This window comes from Sminthopsis crassicaudata, chromosome 5, assembly GCF_048593235.1.
Source record: "Sminthopsis crassicaudata isolate SCR6 chromosome 5, ASM4859323v1, whole genome shotgun sequence".
In the NCBI taxonomy this organism is placed as follows: Eukaryota; Metazoa; Chordata; class Mammalia; order Dasyuromorphia; family Dasyuridae; genus Sminthopsis; species Sminthopsis crassicaudata.
Genome location: NC_133621.1, coordinates 211,585,636 through 211,603,776, shown reverse-complemented (window position 1 = coordinate 211,603,776; position 18,141 = coordinate 211,585,636). Strand labels below are relative to the sequence as shown.

At 31.4% G+C, this 18,141-nt stretch overlaps 1 protein-coding gene and 1 long non-coding RNA gene across 7 annotated transcripts in view; one reads left to right on the top strand and one right to left on the bottom strand.

Annotated features, from left to right (window-relative positions):
- The window catches only part of USP15 (ubiquitin specific peptidase 15), a 153,379-nt gene that overhangs the window by 62,117 nt on the left and 73,121 nt on the right, over positions 1-18,141 (top strand). For all 6 annotated transcript variants that reach the window (XR_012482537.1, XM_074269768.1, XM_074269769.1 and 3 more), the window contains exons 4-6: positions 453-579; positions 7,917-8,062; positions 10,901-10,962. Coding sequence is in view for 5 of the 6 variants with exons in the window: in XM_074269768.1 (XP_074125869.1) it covers positions 453-579; positions 7,917-8,062; positions 10,901-10,962 (335 nt within the window). In the remaining variant the exon portion in view is untranslated. The remainder of the gene's footprint in view (positions 1-452; positions 580-7,916; positions 8,063-10,900; positions 10,963-18,141) is intronic.
- The window catches only part of LOC141544081 (uncharacterized), a 71,949-nt gene that overhangs the window by 42,895 nt on the left and 10,913 nt on the right, over positions 1-18,141 (bottom strand). The gene's annotated exons all lie outside the window — the stretch shown is intronic.

Genomic DNA, 18,141 nt, shown 5'->3' with positions numbered 1-18,141 from the left:
AGCATTATACTGTTGTAATAACTCTTAATCAAATTTATTTGTAAAAATAGTACTTTTAAGATACTTTTACTTTTCCTTAGAATTAGGAGCAAAATCTAGAAATAATTAAATGACTTAATTATAGATGTATCATAAGGTACTTTTGTCATACTTCCTTAAATTTGTTTATTTCTAAATACATAAAAGTGAACTTAAATACTAATAGCATCGTTTTTGAAACTTTAATTTACTTAATATACCTCCATAATTTAAGTTTTATTCAGGTTACAAATTTTTTTGAATTTATTTGTGTCTAACATAAATTTTTCTTTTAATATGTTAATAATTTTAAAATATGATTTTCATTGGAGATTTCCAAGTTGGTTTTTTAAACCTTAAGATTTTGTTTATTATATATGGAGAGATTCAATTATATTTAGCTATATAGCTGACATTGAATTGTTATTTTTCAGGTGGTTGAACAGGGTATGTTTGTAAAGCACTGCAAAGTAGAAGTATATCTAACAGAATTAAAGCTGTGTGAAAATGGAAATATGAACAATGTTGTAACACGAAGATTTAGCAAAGCTGACACAATAGGTATGAACAAATCTATCATTTTTTATGACAAAATAAAGCATTGCTCTCAGATAATCTATTGTAACTTTATCAGTTCCGTTAGGGGTTCTATTTAAAGGATTTGACTTGAAACTTAAATGATGTTATATTGGTATAATTTTAGCCAGAAATCAGATTATTTGATGTAAAGTTCTTAAAGTAGTTTTAAAATGCCACCATTTGCATTTTGTGAGTATTTTAATTAGAAATGTTTTCAAAAACAGATTTATATTTTATGTCAATACAAGTTATACTACACTTACTATTAGAAGGAGAATTAAAATTGGTAACAGTAGAGTGGTTATTTAAGTAAAATTCTTTAGCTCTTAGTAAATTTTTTTGTTCCTTTTTAAAAATGGAAAATAACCTAATTACGTAGTTACTATCCTCTTTTCCTTGTTAGACTAGAAAAAAGATAAATGAAAATATAAAAACACAAAAATGGCATTATGAAGAAATTTTAATGGAGCTTAAGGAATTGATAATTACATTTATTTTTAGTAATTCATCTCAATTATGTTTCTCTTTCTTCTCTTTCAACCCTACAGTTGAGATTCTGAAGGCCCCCAAAAAATGCAGCATAAAACTGAGTAATATATTATATGGATTTTTGAAGTTAGCATTGGATTTTAAAGTACTCCTATAGTATTTTACAAGAAGCAGCATGATTCAGTGGATAGACAGACCTCCTCAAAGCCAAGAAGACCTAGGTTTGAGTCCTACATCTTGACACATACTGCCTTTGTATTGTGGAGGCAGCTGTGGCACAGTGCACAGAGCACTGTGCCTGATCTGAGTTCAAATTCAGCCTCAGATGCTTTCTAGCTACATGATTCTGGACAAGTTACTTAACCTCTTTTGGCCTCTGTTTTCTCAACTGTAAAATAATAGCAGAACCTACCTATTCAATATAGTGCCTGCCATATAGTAAATACTTAATAAATGCTTAATGTCCTTCATTTCTTCCTATGTAGCCTTTGAACCAGATACTTTAGTCTCCCAGCACTATTGGCAACTTTCTAAGACTTAAAGTTGTCAGAAGGTTGTGCTGCCCTGCATTATTAAAAGGAGATGGCTTCCCTGGGATTTTCCCAGACTAATGAATCATAGTTCTGATCGCTTTCCCTGTATCATCTCATGTACTAATATGTTAGAGACATGATGCATTGTCCCATAAATTTTTAGATACTAATGTACGAAAGCAGGTTTTTTTGTTTTTAAATAAAGTGTTTGCAGAATATACTTTTGGAATTAATGACAATGTCATTTGTCTTGTTTCAAAGCTTTAGAGAGAGGGAAAGAATACCAGGTACATTAAGCCTCTTTTCTAGCTTTTTTACTTATTATGCTCATCATGGAAGAGACACTAGCAGTTAGAAGAGGCCAGCTGAGATTGGATGGCTCTGAGACCTCAGCTTGCTTGCTTAGTCAGCATTTTCACACTCTCAGAACTATGAGAGTACTTGATTTTCAGCAGTGAGATGGGTTTTGTATTGCTTCTCCTTCATGGCAAGAACCCATTTTTCACCTGGTTTTTTGATGTGTTATAAGAAAAACTTGTTACTTAATTAACCATGCCTTATTCTAGTGAGGGATGGGTTAAGCATATTAAATAGTTTGTAGAATATCTGCCTATTTCTGATTATTAGCGATAGCATATAATGGGCTCTTTATTACATTGTAATTGATTGTCATTTTAGGGGGAGGAGTTAATTGCTAATGCATGATTATGTTCAGTTTATTCATAATGAGAATTCTTATTGAGCCTATGAATATTTGGTTCATTAAAGGGCATGGAACAAATGTAAAGCTGAATAACTTTCAATATTATCCATAAAACAATATAAGTTATATTATTGAAATTAGTGTACATCTTTTAAAATTAATACAATCTGTTATGTAACATTAATCCAGAAAATTCTTAAACTAAATTAACTAAGAATCTCTATTTTGTTTAAAAGTTCAAGCTTTTCAACTTTTTTATGAAAAAATCTGTGTGAGACCATTAGATAGCTGGAGAAGAAAACTAAAAATGTTGATTTTTTTTTTTTTTTTAAGCTTACTAAATTGCAGTTTAATTGGTAGTGAACATTTAATAATGTCATATTGATCTGGATTTATATTTATCAAGTTTATGTATATTGAACCTTACCTTTTATATAATTTGAGTATATGAATGCTTAAGTTAAATAAAAATTGTTTGGATTAATCACATTTTCTATAACAGATGAATTTTCATGAAATCAAAAAGAAATAATGCATTATTAGAATAGGGGTAGGTGAAAACATATCATAAAGTAATAGAATATGATCTTAAAGATCACTTAGTCCAAGGTAATAGGGATAGGGAAATCTCAGGTGAAGAAAATCCTTCTAACAGTACAGATCTGTGGCTTCTTTGAATCTTATAGAATCTCCTAGAACACTGTGAGGCTAGGGGACTTGGCCAGGATCAAGTGGACAATTCGTATAATATATTGGACTTGAATCCAGGTCCTCCTGGCTTAATTTTTTTTTTTAATTAAAGCTTTTTATTTTCCAAACATATGCACTGATAATTTTTCAACATTGACTCTTGCATAGTGTTGTGTTCCAATTTTCCCCTTTTTTTCCCCTCCCCAGTCTTCCTGGCTTCAAAAGCAGTGTCCCTACTTGTTATGCTACACTGACACATCTAGTCCAAAACTTTTTTTTCCTTTAAGCTATATGTTTATTTTGTTTCTCCTTGATCAAAAAACCCCAAAATCACTGAATAATAACCAAAATACTGTATTTATGTAAGCATATCTAACTTTTCCCCTTTCTAGCTCCACATAGCTACCAAAGTGATTTTCCTAAAGTTTGGGTCTGATCATCACTCCTCCCTGCTCAGCAGATTTTGTTGCATCTACAATCAGATATAAACTTTATTACTTTTATAATCTTGTTTCACTTTACTCTTCTCCTATGTGTACACTGTGTTGAACTCATACTGGTCAACACAATTTTGCACTGACAGTCCCCCTTGGATGCACTCTTTACTCACCTGTCTTTTCTTTTTTTTTTTTTTTTTTTTTTTTCCATATTTTAATTTTTCTTTTTTTTTTTTTTTTTTTTTATTATATATATATATATATATTTTATAATATTATCCCTTGTATTCATTTTTCCAAATTACCCCCCCTCCCTCTATTCCCTCCCCCCGACGACAGGCAATACCATACATTTTACATGTGTTACAATATAGTCTAGGTACAATACATGTGTGCGAATATCATTTTCTTGTTGCACAATAAACATTAGAATCCGAAGGTACATGCAACCTGGGCAGACAGATATTAGTGCTAACAATTTTCATTCCCCTCCCAGTGTTTCTTCTCTGGGTGCAGCTACCCCTGTCCATCATTGATCAACTGGAAGTGAGTTGGATCTTCTTTATGTTGAAGATTTCCACTTCCATCAGAATACATCCCCATACAGTATTGTTGTTGAAGTGTACAGTGATCTTCTGGTTCTGCTCATTTCACTCAGCATCAGTTGATTTAAGTCTCTCCAGGCCTCTCTATATTCCTCCTGCTGGTCATTTCTTACAGAGCAATAATATTCCATAACCTTCATATACCACAATTTACCCAACCATTCTCCAACTGATGGACATCCATTCATCTTCCAGTTTCTAGCTACAACAAAAAGAGCTGCCACAAACATTTTGGCAAATATATGTCTCTTTCCGCTCTTTAGTATTTCTTTGGGATATAATCCCAGTAGTAGCGCTGCTGGGTCAAAGGGTATGCACAGTTTGATAACTTTTTGGGCATAATTCCAGATTGCTCTCCAGAATGGCTGGATTCTTTCACAACTCCACCAGCAATGTATTAGTGTCCCAATTTCCCCACATCCCCTCCAACATTTGTCATTATTTGTTCCTGTCATCTTAGCCAATCTGACAGGTGTGTAGTGGTATCTCAGAGTGGTCTTAATTTGCATTTCTCTGATCAGTAGTGATTTGGAACACTCTTTCATGTGAGTGGATATAGTTTCAATTTCTTCCTCTGAGAATTGTCTGTTCATATCCTTTGACCATTTATCAATTGGAGAATGGTTCGGTTTCTTATAAATTATGGTCAGTTCTCTATATATTTTGGAAATGAGACCTTTGTCAGAACCTTTGTTTTTAAAAATATTTTCCCAATTTGTTACTTCCCTTCTAATCTTGTTTGCATTAGTATTATTTGTACAGAAACTTTTTAGTTTGATGTAATCAAAATCTTCTATTTTGTGATCAATAATGATCTCTAGTTCTCCTCTGGTCATAAATTCCTTCCTCCTCCACAAGTCTGAGAGGTAGATTATCCTCTGTTCCTCTAATCTATTTATTATCTCCCTCTTTATGCCTAAATCATGGACCCATTTTGATCTTATCTTGGTATATGGTGTTAAGTGTGGATCCATATCTAATTTCTGCCATACTAATTTCCAGTTTTCCCAACAGTTTTTTCCGAATAATGAATTTTTATCCCTAATGTTGGAATCTTTGGGTTTGTCAAAGATTAGATTGCTATAGATGTACCCTTTTTTGTCCTTTGTATCTAATCTGTTCCACTGATCTACCGGTCTATTTCGTAGCCAATACCAAATGGTTTTCTCACCTGTCTTTTCTAATGTCACCTTTCTCATTTAGCCTTTGCTATATGCTATTCTGTCTTCCTACCCCATCCTGATCCTCAAAATTACATATAAGTACCTAATTGTTGATAGTAAAGGGGTGGGGAGATAAGATTCAGCTGCAATGCTCAGTTTATTATAATTTGGCTTGCCTAGGCATTTTATCACAGAAGCTATGTCTGGGGACTCTTAAGAAAATTATTTAAATATAGGGCTTATCATCACTCTCACCCATTGTTCCTATTCTAATATCCCTCTGGAGATAAATGAACTTCACATTTTACCCTTTTTAAGGGACAACCTGAAGAAAAAAATATTTCTTCTATTACAAAGTTCTAGTTTTACAAAAGAGAACATTTTGATATCATAGTCTGTCCACAAGCCTTTGACAGAACACTTTTATTTCTTAATTTCAAACCAGATTCTCTTAAAATTATGGTCATACTTTATTCAGCCTACTTCCTTACTGAAGTCATTAAATACTTGCTTATATTTTGACTTGATTTAGGGAGATTTTGTTTAATTTTTCATGGAATTTTCTATTTCATTCTTTGCAATAGATGTTGGCACACAAATGAATTGTTTTCATGGTATTCTCTTATTATGAACACTGCAAATTATGATCACAGAAGCACATATGAAATGAAGTTTCTTAACTGCCTTTGGGCTTAAAATGAAACCACCTTACATTTTGTCAATATTAATGTGATTTGATTCTTCCAGTGTTATACCATCCTAGTATCTGATCAAAAAACCTTATGAAAGTGCTAATAATGAAATTTGTGTTCACAAATAGTTTTAAAACTAAGTGATTCTTATTACCTTCTGCTATCTTGCTACCATGACTGTAAATGGAAGGGGGCCACTGAGAACTGGAAGTCATGATATATTTTACTTTTTTTCACAGGTCGCCCTGACCAAAGAAAAATCTTTTCATTACAAGCCATCTATAGGAAGGAAGAAAAGATAGATAGATACATACATACATACATACATACATACATACATACATACATACATACATACATAGAAGAAAGGAGGAAGGAAAGAAAGAAAGAAAGGAGGAAGGAAAGATAGATAGAAGAAAGGAGGAATGAAAGATAGATAGACAGACAGACAGACAGACAGGCACAAATTGGTAGGTAGAGAGAAGGAAGGAATGACAAGATCACTGCCTTTGACTTCCTAATGATAATTTCTCTCTGCTTAATTAGATTGGTCCTTGTTCCTAGATTGGTCCTTGTTCCTCTTGTTTAGGTAGACAGTCTCTTCTTGGCATCAAGCACCCAGGATCATATTCCTGCCTCAGCAAAGCATGAGAATCAATCTTTTTCTGGTGACTTTGCCAAAGGTATTTAACAAACACAAAGCTTTCAAGGACTCAGTTTTTCTATTCTGATCCTCGTTCAGGCTTTCTCATTGTAAAACTGAGAACAGACTATCACTTGGAGAGATTCTAATCTCAGCCACAGCTAGGTTCCTTTTTTTGTTCAGACTTAATTTTTTTCATTTCCTCTTTAGGAAGTACTATAATAGTTTTTAAACCCTTTCTGAAAGATTATACACATGTCAACAGAGAAAATAACTAATATGCCAGTGCCAATAATTTAAGAACATTTGAAAACTTGTTCATGTTTAACTTTTTTTTTTAATCTAAATCTGATCTTTTAACATTTTCTCCTTTTTAGCAAAGTATGTGATGAAAGTGTGATTAGTAAATGATAGGGTATCTAATTTGGATTTTTTAAAAGGTCATTTTGTATAATTAGCTTTTGTTTTGAATATTAGTCAGTTTTATTTTTGAGATCTGAATTAAAAGAAATGTTTTTTAAAATGTGCTGTATACTAAGTGATTCATATTAAAGAAAAGAAATTTAAGTTTTCTCAATATGCTTAGTTTGTATAATTATAGAACATTTTTTAATTGATTTTATTTATTTTGTAGATTGTGATTACTCTGAAATTTAGCACATTCTAGTATGAGTCTTATAACTCTTATAAGTCTTATAAGAAACAATGTAATCAAAGCATTTCTATATGCTGAATTATGATTCTGTGTTGGATTATTTTATAATCATATAATCGATATATAGAAATAGAATATGATAGTGAAATGATATAATTCAAAGTGTACTATATTTGGAGGGGCCTGGTTTTTAATTTTAAGGTGTGTTTTTAAACTATCTCTTTGAAGGCAATTTATCTTTAATAGACTTGATTTCATTTTTTATAATTGAAGTTAATCAAAGGAAAATTTCACATCCAATTTAGTGAATATTGATCTAGTTGATGTAAAAAGGCATTTTAACCTTTAGTTTCTTTGACTTATATGTTTATCTCTTTATTACTGATTTGAATGGAATGTCTATTAATTTTTTAAAACATGCATTTGAAATAAAAAAGCATTTGTATAATAACATAATCTCACATTTTAATGACTTTTTTTTGGAATTTATGTCTACAAACTTGCCTAGAGCTGTGTGCGTGTGGGTGCATGTGTGTATGTGTGTGTTTATGTGCTGTGGTATTTAAACCCCTTCTGTCTGACTTTAAGCCCAACTTCCTGGTTACTATATCATCCTGTTATTTAAAGTTTTGGACTATTAATTAATGATTAACTTTATCTGATGTCAACTTTTAAGTTTTTATATTTAATTTTTTTTCTTTAAATTCAGATACGATTGAAAAAGAAATAAGAAAAATCTTCAATATTCCAGATGAAAAAGAGACCAGATTATGGAACAAATACATGAGTAATACATTTGAGCCACTAAATAAGCCAGACAGTACCATTCAGGATGCTGGTTTATATCAAGGACAGGTATTGTTTGTTAACACTTTTTATTTTAAGTATGCTAGATACTTATTTATTGTGTGTGCCTGAATATCCATAATAGACTCACTAGACCTAAAAGATATTGATTAGTGGATCACAGTCATCCGAGAAGGAAATCTTATGAAGGACTAAACAGCCTGTCTTTAGTCCTGTTCTAACATCTTTATTAGTGATTTGGATAAAGGTATGTCAGTATATCAAATGTTTGTCAAATGTGTAGTTGCGTTAGAAGATAATTGCTACATTTAAAACATATCAAGATCTGAAAATTTTTTGATAGATAAGAAGTGCTTCGGTTTTGGTAAAATTTGGTATTTACCAAATAACTTAAAAACCCAAAAGCTAATTTAGCAGCCAGCCTTAATTAGCATAAGCCAAAGTAGGAAAAATCTAATGATGCTTTTTTATCAAAAAGAAATGTATTATCTTTAATGTAGTGCTAGTCACAGTCTTTTCCATCCTTGTCTGATTGCATCTGGAAATGTGTTCAGTTCTAGATGTTTAGATTTTTTAAAACAAATAAGTTTTGGGGTTTGTAAAGAAATGTTAAGTGCGTTTGAAATTATTTCATAATATTGATTAATGAACTGATCGAATGTTTAGCCTAGAGAAAAAAAGATTTAGGAATGAGGAATATTAAAACTTTCTTTAGATATCTGAAGAATTAGCATGTGGAAGGGAACTCATACTGCTTAACCCCCCACCCCACCCCCAGAATATAGGGGTTGGATACTTTCTGTCCTTGTATTTCCTGAGATGCATACACAGTACTTTGGCACATATTTGAGCTCCATGATACATATCAATTTTTATAAGAAAAAAAAAACTTCCTAATAACTATTCAAAAAATTTGTGTGGCTTGACTCAGAAAAAGAGTGAATTTTTATCATTTCAAACAGATTATTAGATGGTGAATTATCAGATATATTTTAGCAGAGTGTTCATATGCTCAAGTTGTATAGAAGATCTCTGAGATTCCTTTAACTCCTAAGATTCCATGATTCTGTGACTTGGGACACATCTTGTTAAAAGGATGATTATTAACACTTCTTGATGGGAGAGAGCAAATGGAGATTGGCTCCTATTAAATATTTTTTAATTAAAGTCAGTTTTACATAAGTGAGCAAATAGGCTGATGAAAAATATATTTATAGTATGTAGTCACATTTTATTACAATTCAACTAACTAAATTTACTTCCTTAAAGTTTATCTGTTAACATCTATTACTTCCAACATCTTGTTAACACCAACACTTGTTTAAATTTCTTATTGATGACCATCCCTCTTAAACTTAATATTCTGCATGAATTTAAGTCCAGCAAAAATAAGAAGAAAAATCTATCCAAAAAAGCATTTGTTCAGAAGAGGAAGCTGCCAGAGACACTTTAAGGGAAGCTTAGATAGGGATAGCTCTTATTTAGAGATTTCCATTTGACTGAAAGGTGATATTGTTCATTTCAGTTAAGAGTGGTGAGGAATGCTTGGGTTAGGGACAAGATGAGTAAAATTGAATAATTGCTTTATATCTTTCCAGTCACATCTCCCCTGGTGTGGCTTTAATATGTTTAAGATTTTAATATAATAATATCCATATATATTATAACATATTTAACATGTATAAGACTGCTTGCCATCTAGAGGAGGGGATGGAGGCAGGGAAGGGAAAATTCAGAACAGAAGTAAGTGCAAGGGATAATGTTGTTAAAAAAAAATTACCCATGAATATGCTCTGTCAATGAAAAGCTTAAAAAAATAATAACATCCAATGTATTGAACATGAAAATATATAAATAAATTTCAGTGCCTGAAATGGTTAACTCATGTTACTATTTCATATCATCCATGTGGCATTTTCCTAAATTACAAAATAGAGTTGATTTTAGAATAATAGTCTATATTACTAATTTTTCTATAAAAAATTCTGCTAAAGACTATTTAAAGTTAATATGAATTCAAAGTAATTACAGTGAAATAAATATTTATTGGCATTTAGTATTGGTTCTGTACTAATTAGCTGCACAACCATTGGCTGTGCCTTTCTCTATTAATACAACTTTTAACATGAGGGGTTTTGACCAGGTGACACAGCTGGAATTTCTTTGCACTCTAAACATCAATAAGTAACCCAGACATTTTTCTAAAATAATGGCAATTGTTTCAGCAAAGCCTGGTTACCTTTTGTTGTTAACATAATTATGTGTTATAATATTAATAATTGGTCATATGTGTATATATATATATATATATATATATATATATATATATATATATATATATATATATATATATATATATATAAAAATATAGTGCTTACGTCATTTCCCAAGAATATCAAGAAAGATTTTCCTTACTGAAATATAAATATATAACATGCATTACTTATATTCCAGTGTTGTTACTTAAAGTAAGAATTTCATTTTTCTTCTTCATAGCGATCTTCTTATCTGTATGTGAATGTATCTGAATACATTGATGAAATATATAGAACATGATCATGACACTGTTTAAATGACTTTTTAAAAGTCACACAAATAGTACTCATTCTCTGCAAATCAGTTTGTAGATTTTTACATTGATTCCTGAGAAAATAATAATATCGATTTTATAGGTATTTTGTTTACTCAGGTAAATGAGTCAAAATTAAGATAAAAACTAGTTGTTACACTATCTACCCTGTAATAGTGGGTTTTATTTTCTTATTATTGTATAACATCTGAACCCACGCCTTTTTTGGACTAAAAACAAAGAAAAAATATTGTGGATTAATTTTGATTATTAACTTTAAAATTATAGAAGACCATTTTACTATGTCATATTTGCAGATGCTAGTAATAGAGCAGAAAAATGAAGATGGAACATGGCCAAGAGGTCCTTCAACTCCTAAGTAAGTATCTTAATTATTTTATTTATTCACTGCTGAGTGATTCAGCTTTTATGCTTTTATAACTACTTTTTGTATATTAAAATCCAGAATGTACCTGAAATATAATCTATATGCCTTCATTAAATGTTTCGGGATTTTTTTCAAATTGATTTAAACTTTTATTTATACTGGTATATTTTATTCAAAGTGGCAAATCTGCATTGTAAAATATTTTGTTTTTATTGGTAATATTGCTATGAAAAGGAGATTTTTGAGAAATGAGGAATTTAGAATATGAAATAGAATGACAAAAGTTAAATTTAGGATTCCTTTTTAACTATAAAATATTGATCATAAAGCATATATTTATAATAGTTCGTTTGTACAGGCTACATAAAGGTTTTTGGTGGGGTGTTTTAGTTGACTTGAATTTTAATTAGTGAAACAATTCAATTATCTATTTGCTCAACATAAAAGAAAATAGTCTTAAATTAAACACCAGTCTTAAAATATACATATTAGACAGCAGTCACATTGTTTTTGAAATATCAATGGAAACTCCTGAATCTATTAGTTTAATGCTTCATAGCCAAGTTACAGTGGGTAGCTATATGAAAGCATGAATTTGGTATAAAGAGAACCAAAGAAAGTATGTAGGTTTTTATGAGTGAGAGATTAATCTTACAAAATGTGGAAACAACTTGTTTGAAAGTTTGTTTGATTATTAGTTCTTTATTAAGATTAAAATTTTGAGTCAGTGTTGGATCTTCTGTTTAGAATTTCATAGTTAATTTACCTTGGCTCATAATTTGCAAAGATGTTTGATATTCTGAAGGAAACTCTGTAGTAGAAAGAGCACTGAATTTAATGTCGAGGTTAACTCTTGGATGCCATTTAATCAGCTTTGTGATAACTGTCAAGTTGTTTAACTGATCAAAGGCTATTCTTTAAAGGGAGGATCCTGCCAGTATTACCCTCACTTACAGGAGTGTTACAAGAATTACAAGATAATTTATTTTTCAACTACCATAGAACTGCAAGTTATTATTGTTCTTATTATTAGTATTATTAGTATAATATTACTACAAAGTACTCTTATTATAGTAATGCAAAATATTCCCTTATTCACTGACATGGCTTCTTGAAATTGTTGGTTATTTGGTCCTTTATTTCATTAAATATCTTTCCTTCAACTTAAAAATCTTTTTTTTTTTTTTTTTTTTTTCTTGCTGAGGCAATTGGGGTTAAGTGACTTGCCCAGGGTTACACAGCTAGGAAGTGTTAAGTGTTAAGTGTCTGAGGCCAGATTTGAATTCAGATCCTCCTGATTTCAAAGCTGGTGCTCTATCCACTGTAATACCTAGCTGCCCCTTTGATTCTTTTTTTGAAATCAATACAAATAACAATACAAAAACCTCCTTGGAGAAAATACAGAAATCTACAGCAATGTCTTACCCTTAAGCATTTCACAATTTAGTTTAAGAAGCAAAATATAAATTATAAATACTATAGTTGCTAAATAAAATACATAAAAATATTCAGTATAATAACAACAGAGATCCCATTTAAAAATGTGATGTTAAATTTGTGATTTGTAGTTTATTGAAAATTGGTAGTATTGTAACACCAAATATAATTGAAGGGAGTTGGCAATATTTTGGGCCAATCAGAATTTAATGAAATTTGGGATTATGTACAGTATGACCAATATTATTTCCTTAGCTAAGATTTCAATTAGCTTGACTAAAAGTCAGTGTCTTTGTTAGTATCTATTGTATTTTCTATGTAGAAACCCAACACATATGTAAACTAAAATGAAAGGAAAATTGACATAATAAGGAAATTTTACTTTCTTATTGAAAATATGAAAGGCAATATGTGGCATGTAGATAGGAAGCCATCTTTTAGAATTAAGGGTTCACATTCTTCTTTTGATACAACACTTTTTATTTCCTTAGACAACTCTGTCTTCTCCAATGGTAGTATATTTCTTCATCTAGAATTTCTTTTGCTTATAAACAATTAAATATTTGCCATATACTTTCCAAATAAAAAATGATATCAGTGAAATACCCTTTTGATTGTTCTTTAGTGATTTACTTTAGTAACTTGAAATATTTTAAAATAAGCCATTTTGTCTTGGACAGAGTTTGTCAGGAAAACTTAAGGTAATCTCTATCCAACCAAAGTATCAATCTTCTTTTACCAAGAAAATACTAAATACTTTATTTAAATGACTTTGTCTAAAACTAAAAGCAAAAGATCACAAATATCCCAGAAATCATAAAAAGTATCCTTAAGTTATTTTGGCCAAAATTAAGATATCTTGCATATTTACCTAGAGGTTTATTTGACTTATCCATTTAAGCAATGGGCTTCCTGACTATAAAGTCAGTTTCTTCATCTTTAAATGGGGGTATTAATAGAACCTACATCCTAGGGTTGTTGTGAGGATCAAATGAGAAAATATTTGGAAATATAAAATATTTGAAAAGCACTTAAGCACAATATCTGGCATATATAGCACTATATTATTGTTATTATTATTATTTCTAGCCTATAAAACTTTGGGACACATGCAATGTAACTAAGATATATATATATAGTCATTATATAATGCATAATAACAGATATGCAAGATTAAAGATTGAAAATTTGGGGGTCATCTTTGAAGATGGATCTGAGGATATTCATAATGCTTAAGAGAAAACCTTAACTAAAGTAAATCCAAATGGAAATATTGAGCCAATAGTTTTTGCTGAGATTGAGCTAGTAATTTTACACAGTCCCCATATTACCCATGTATTTTTTTGTTAAGCAGAATTTCATAATGATACAGCATCCTAGCCATGAATGCTTGTGACTTCATAGCACTTTATAAATATAATTGCTGATTACCAGTGCATTATAATATGGTAAAGTAATTAAACTTTTATTTACTTGGAAATGAGATCTTGTAACTTAGGCCCCTCTGCATGGAAAGGTCATACAATATCTTCTGTAATACTTAAGTAATTTTGAGGACAAAATTTCAAAAATTACAGATTTTTGAGACTTCACCTACTATGTAGTCGATATTCAAAATATCTAGAGAACTATATCTTATATCTTTTGAAATATTGTGTTATTTTTACTAATGGCAAGTTATGAGTAATAGTTTTCTTATGAAATATATCAAATGTACTTATTTTTTCTGATTTAAGGAGAAAAGTTCTGAGTTTGTAATTCCCTTTGATTATGTTAAGCCTAATAGATTTGGTTGTAAAGAATGGATTTTGCCCTGACTTGCTATTAAATATTCTTCACTATAGTTTTCCTAGAGTCAAGAGAGTTAAATTTAAACTGTTTGTAAAAGTATAGTTTTTATGAACTCATAAAAACTTGACCTAAGTCAAGTCAAAAAGTACTTATTAAATATCTTCCATGTTCTAGATACTCTGCTAAATCCTGGGGATACAAAAAAGGGTGTTCTCCCCCACAACAAAATAAAATTGGTTCCTACTTTCAAGGAGCTCATATCACAATCTAGTGGGGTTAGGAGGAAATGCTAGGGGACAAAATGCAAATAAGATATATGCAGGATAAATTGGAAATTCTCTGAAGGAAAAGTCATTAGTATTTATGAAAGGCTTCATGCAGAATATGGGATATTATCTGAGACTTGAAGAACATCAAGGAAATCAGGAAGTAGAGATAATGATGATGATAATAATGGTAATGGTAGTCAAGATAGCAAAAGCAGCATTTGTATAACACCTGCTGTCTTCTAGGCATTGTGATATGCACTTTGAAAAGTGCAAAGATCCAGTGCTACTGGATTTCAGAAGATGGGGAGTGAAGGGTGGGGGGCAAGGTATCAGAGAGTGGGAATGAAGGAGACTGGTTATGGAAGTTTTAAAAATCAAAAAGAAGGTTTTATATTTGATCCTGGAGGTGATATGGAACTACTACAGGTTCTTGAATGTGGTCAAACTTATTTTAAAATAACTTGCCATTAGAGTAGAGGAGTGAAGGGATACCAACCAGAAGCCCATAGAAGTAATCAGAATTTATCTAATTTATCCCATATATTAATACAGAGATTACATCTGTAGCATCCCTTGTTTTAGTTACTTTGGGTTCACTAGAAAACTTCCAAATTAAATTTTATTTTTTCTTTCTACTTCTTCCCTTGAAAAATGAAAAAAAACACACACACACACACACAAAAAAAAAAAAACCTTGTAACAAATAAGCCTAATTAAGCAAACCAGATTTTCTACATTATTCATATCCAGAAATGTGTATTTCTTTCTGCATATTACTTCATCACCTCTATTTCAGAAGGTAGGTGTCATTCTTCAGCATTCTGGAAGCAATGCACAATTGTGTTGATTAGATCTCTCAAGTTCACAATTATTTGTTTTTACAATATTGATTATGTTGTAAGTACCCTACATCATTTCTTATGACAATAACTTCCCAATTGATGAGTCAGTTCCTTAGTTTTCAGTTGTTTCTCCATACAAAAAAAAAGAGTTTCTGTCATTGCACATGACACAGAATTGGCAATTAATAAATGCATATTGCTTAATTGATTACAACACCTTCCTAATTGGTCTCCCTTCCTCAAATCTGTCTCCAATCCAATCCACCTTCATTTGCCAAATAGGTTTTGCAAAAGGTCAGATCAGACCATATCACTCACATACAATAATGCTAATCCACCTTCCAAGCCCTTCATACTCTGGCTTAAATCTACCTTTGCAACTAAATTAAAAGTTACCCCTTTGATTGAAATAAATTTGCTATCCTATTTCTCATTTGAGACATTCCTGTGTCCTACCTCTGTGCTTTTGCTCCCATGGCTAAAATGCCCCAGCTTCCTGTGTGCTTTCTCCTGACTGCTGCCCTTTAGAGAAATTTATTTCCTTGAAAATAATCATTTTAAGCACCACTTTCTAAGGAAAATCTTACCTGATCACTCCAGGTTGTCCTATTTTTACATCCCACAATTTAGCTTATATATATTTAATATGTACTTGTAGTATTTTTCCTCCTTGATCAGGGACAGTTCCATTTTTATCCCCAGAATCTAGTGTCTGGCTATGGGTTCCTGGGCAAATCATTTTGCTTCTCAGTAGAGGGAATTTACTTATGCTGGAGTTCTTAGTATCAGTAAAATCACTGTCAGATTACTGTCCCTTTTCCTAATTGACACCTTGCACAGTACACAGCAAATAATAGACATATCGTAAATATTTATTGAGTGATTGATACAACACACACACACACACACACACACACACACACACACACACACACACACACACAAACACACCCATAGAATATGTTACAGATGCATGCATAGCCCACACTCTGATTTGGGCATTTTCTAGATAGAATGGAAAACCCTCTCATTTCTCTACCTTTCCAGGTCTAACTTTCCTTAGCTACTTATGCCTGGAAACATTGCTCTTACAGCATCCCTTCAACACCAAAGTAGGCCATGTTCAGAGATTCTCTTAGTTGCTGTCCTGCTTCTCGTGTCTTCTCAGTCTTTCTCCTTTTACCCTTTGGTATTCTGGGCATCATTCTATGAGGGCCTCTTGAATGTTCTTCATAATTCATATATTCCCTACCCCAAAAGGTGATTAATAGGTAAATTTATTACTGATTAAATTGAATCATAACAAACGTGATGTTTTTGTTAACTAAGCCAGAAGGCAGAGGCATATAGCAGTCAAATGAGCATATAGTTCTTGATTCTTCCAGAAAAGTAAATTAAAGGAGCTGCAGAGTTGATTTTCTGGTATATCCAAAGGCAGAACAGACACCAGTTTGATGAGACATTTAATCGACTTGTATTTTTTGTTGGTGGTAAACATTTGAAAAAGACTACTATGAAGAAAAATGTACCATATGGTACAACATCTGTTACAATGAAAAGAAAGAAAAATTCTATAAAAACTTTGTACCCCTTCCCCACTTCCTTCTACACACACACACACACACACACACACACACACACACACACACAAAACAGCAAAATACACATCATTCAATAATTTGAATACAAGTAGTCACAGTGGAGGACAATAAAAATATGTTAAGAAAAAGAAATGAAGGGCTAAAGTCCTTAAAACTCTGTATAATTGACATTTCTCTTCCAGAAGAGAATAAATAGGCTCTAGATGTGGCAACATTTAAATACCTCATAAAGGAAATTAACTTATTTCATAGGATGGAAATAACTACTGCCAAATCAGCTGTCTTTGTTATTATAAAATTGTCATCTGAAAGCAAAGATCAAAATCAGTACCCAAGAAAATAAAAAATAGATTTATTGAAGCTCCAACCTGATCTATTTAAATAGCTTCTATTTTTTAAAAAAGGATATTGACAATAGGAATTCCTAAGGAATATTAATAATCATTACCATTATGAAACTGAAAAAAGCCTAGAACCTGCCCTAACCAGTAAACACTATGTATTTTAGCAAAATAGATCTAATAAATAAATTTGGCAAGGGGAGTGCTGATTTAAAACTTAGACTTATTTGTAAATCTGACAGTTGAAAATAGTAGAAGATTTCAAGAGCAAAAGTACTAAAAGAAGAAGCAGTTTGTGAGATGATTAGAGCTCAGGTTCAAATTGAGTTCAAATCCTACCTAAGTGACCTTTGACTTCACCTTCATGATGTTTGAGTAGAAATGTTTGCAACTGTTAATATATGGGTGGGTGGGTGGGTGTGTGTGTGTGTGTGTGTGTGTGTGTGTGTGTGTGTGTAATAGTTAAATGTATATGTAAATGATCCCAAGATGCTAAGGAAATTAGGACCTGAACTAGGGTCTTGACCCCATAATTAGAAAGAATTGACTTTCTGAGATTAGGAGACATACTAACACCTTTGAGATAAATCAAAGTCTGAATACTACCTTGAAAAAAGCTAAAGTTATTAGTACCTACATGCACTTGGGCAAGTTGCGCTTAATCTCTGTGAGCTTTATCATTTGTAAAATGAAGAGATGAGAGTAGGTGAAATCATCTTTTTGCATTTCAGTGACCTATTCACCTTGTTATCTAATAAGAGTTTCAGGATGAAAAGAGTTTTTGTCAAGAAGCAAAAGCAAAATTGTTGTGTTACCTCAGTATATTTGCATAAATTTAGCAATACTGGAGAAAAAACAAACTGGGCTTTAAAAGAACAGCTGGGGCTCT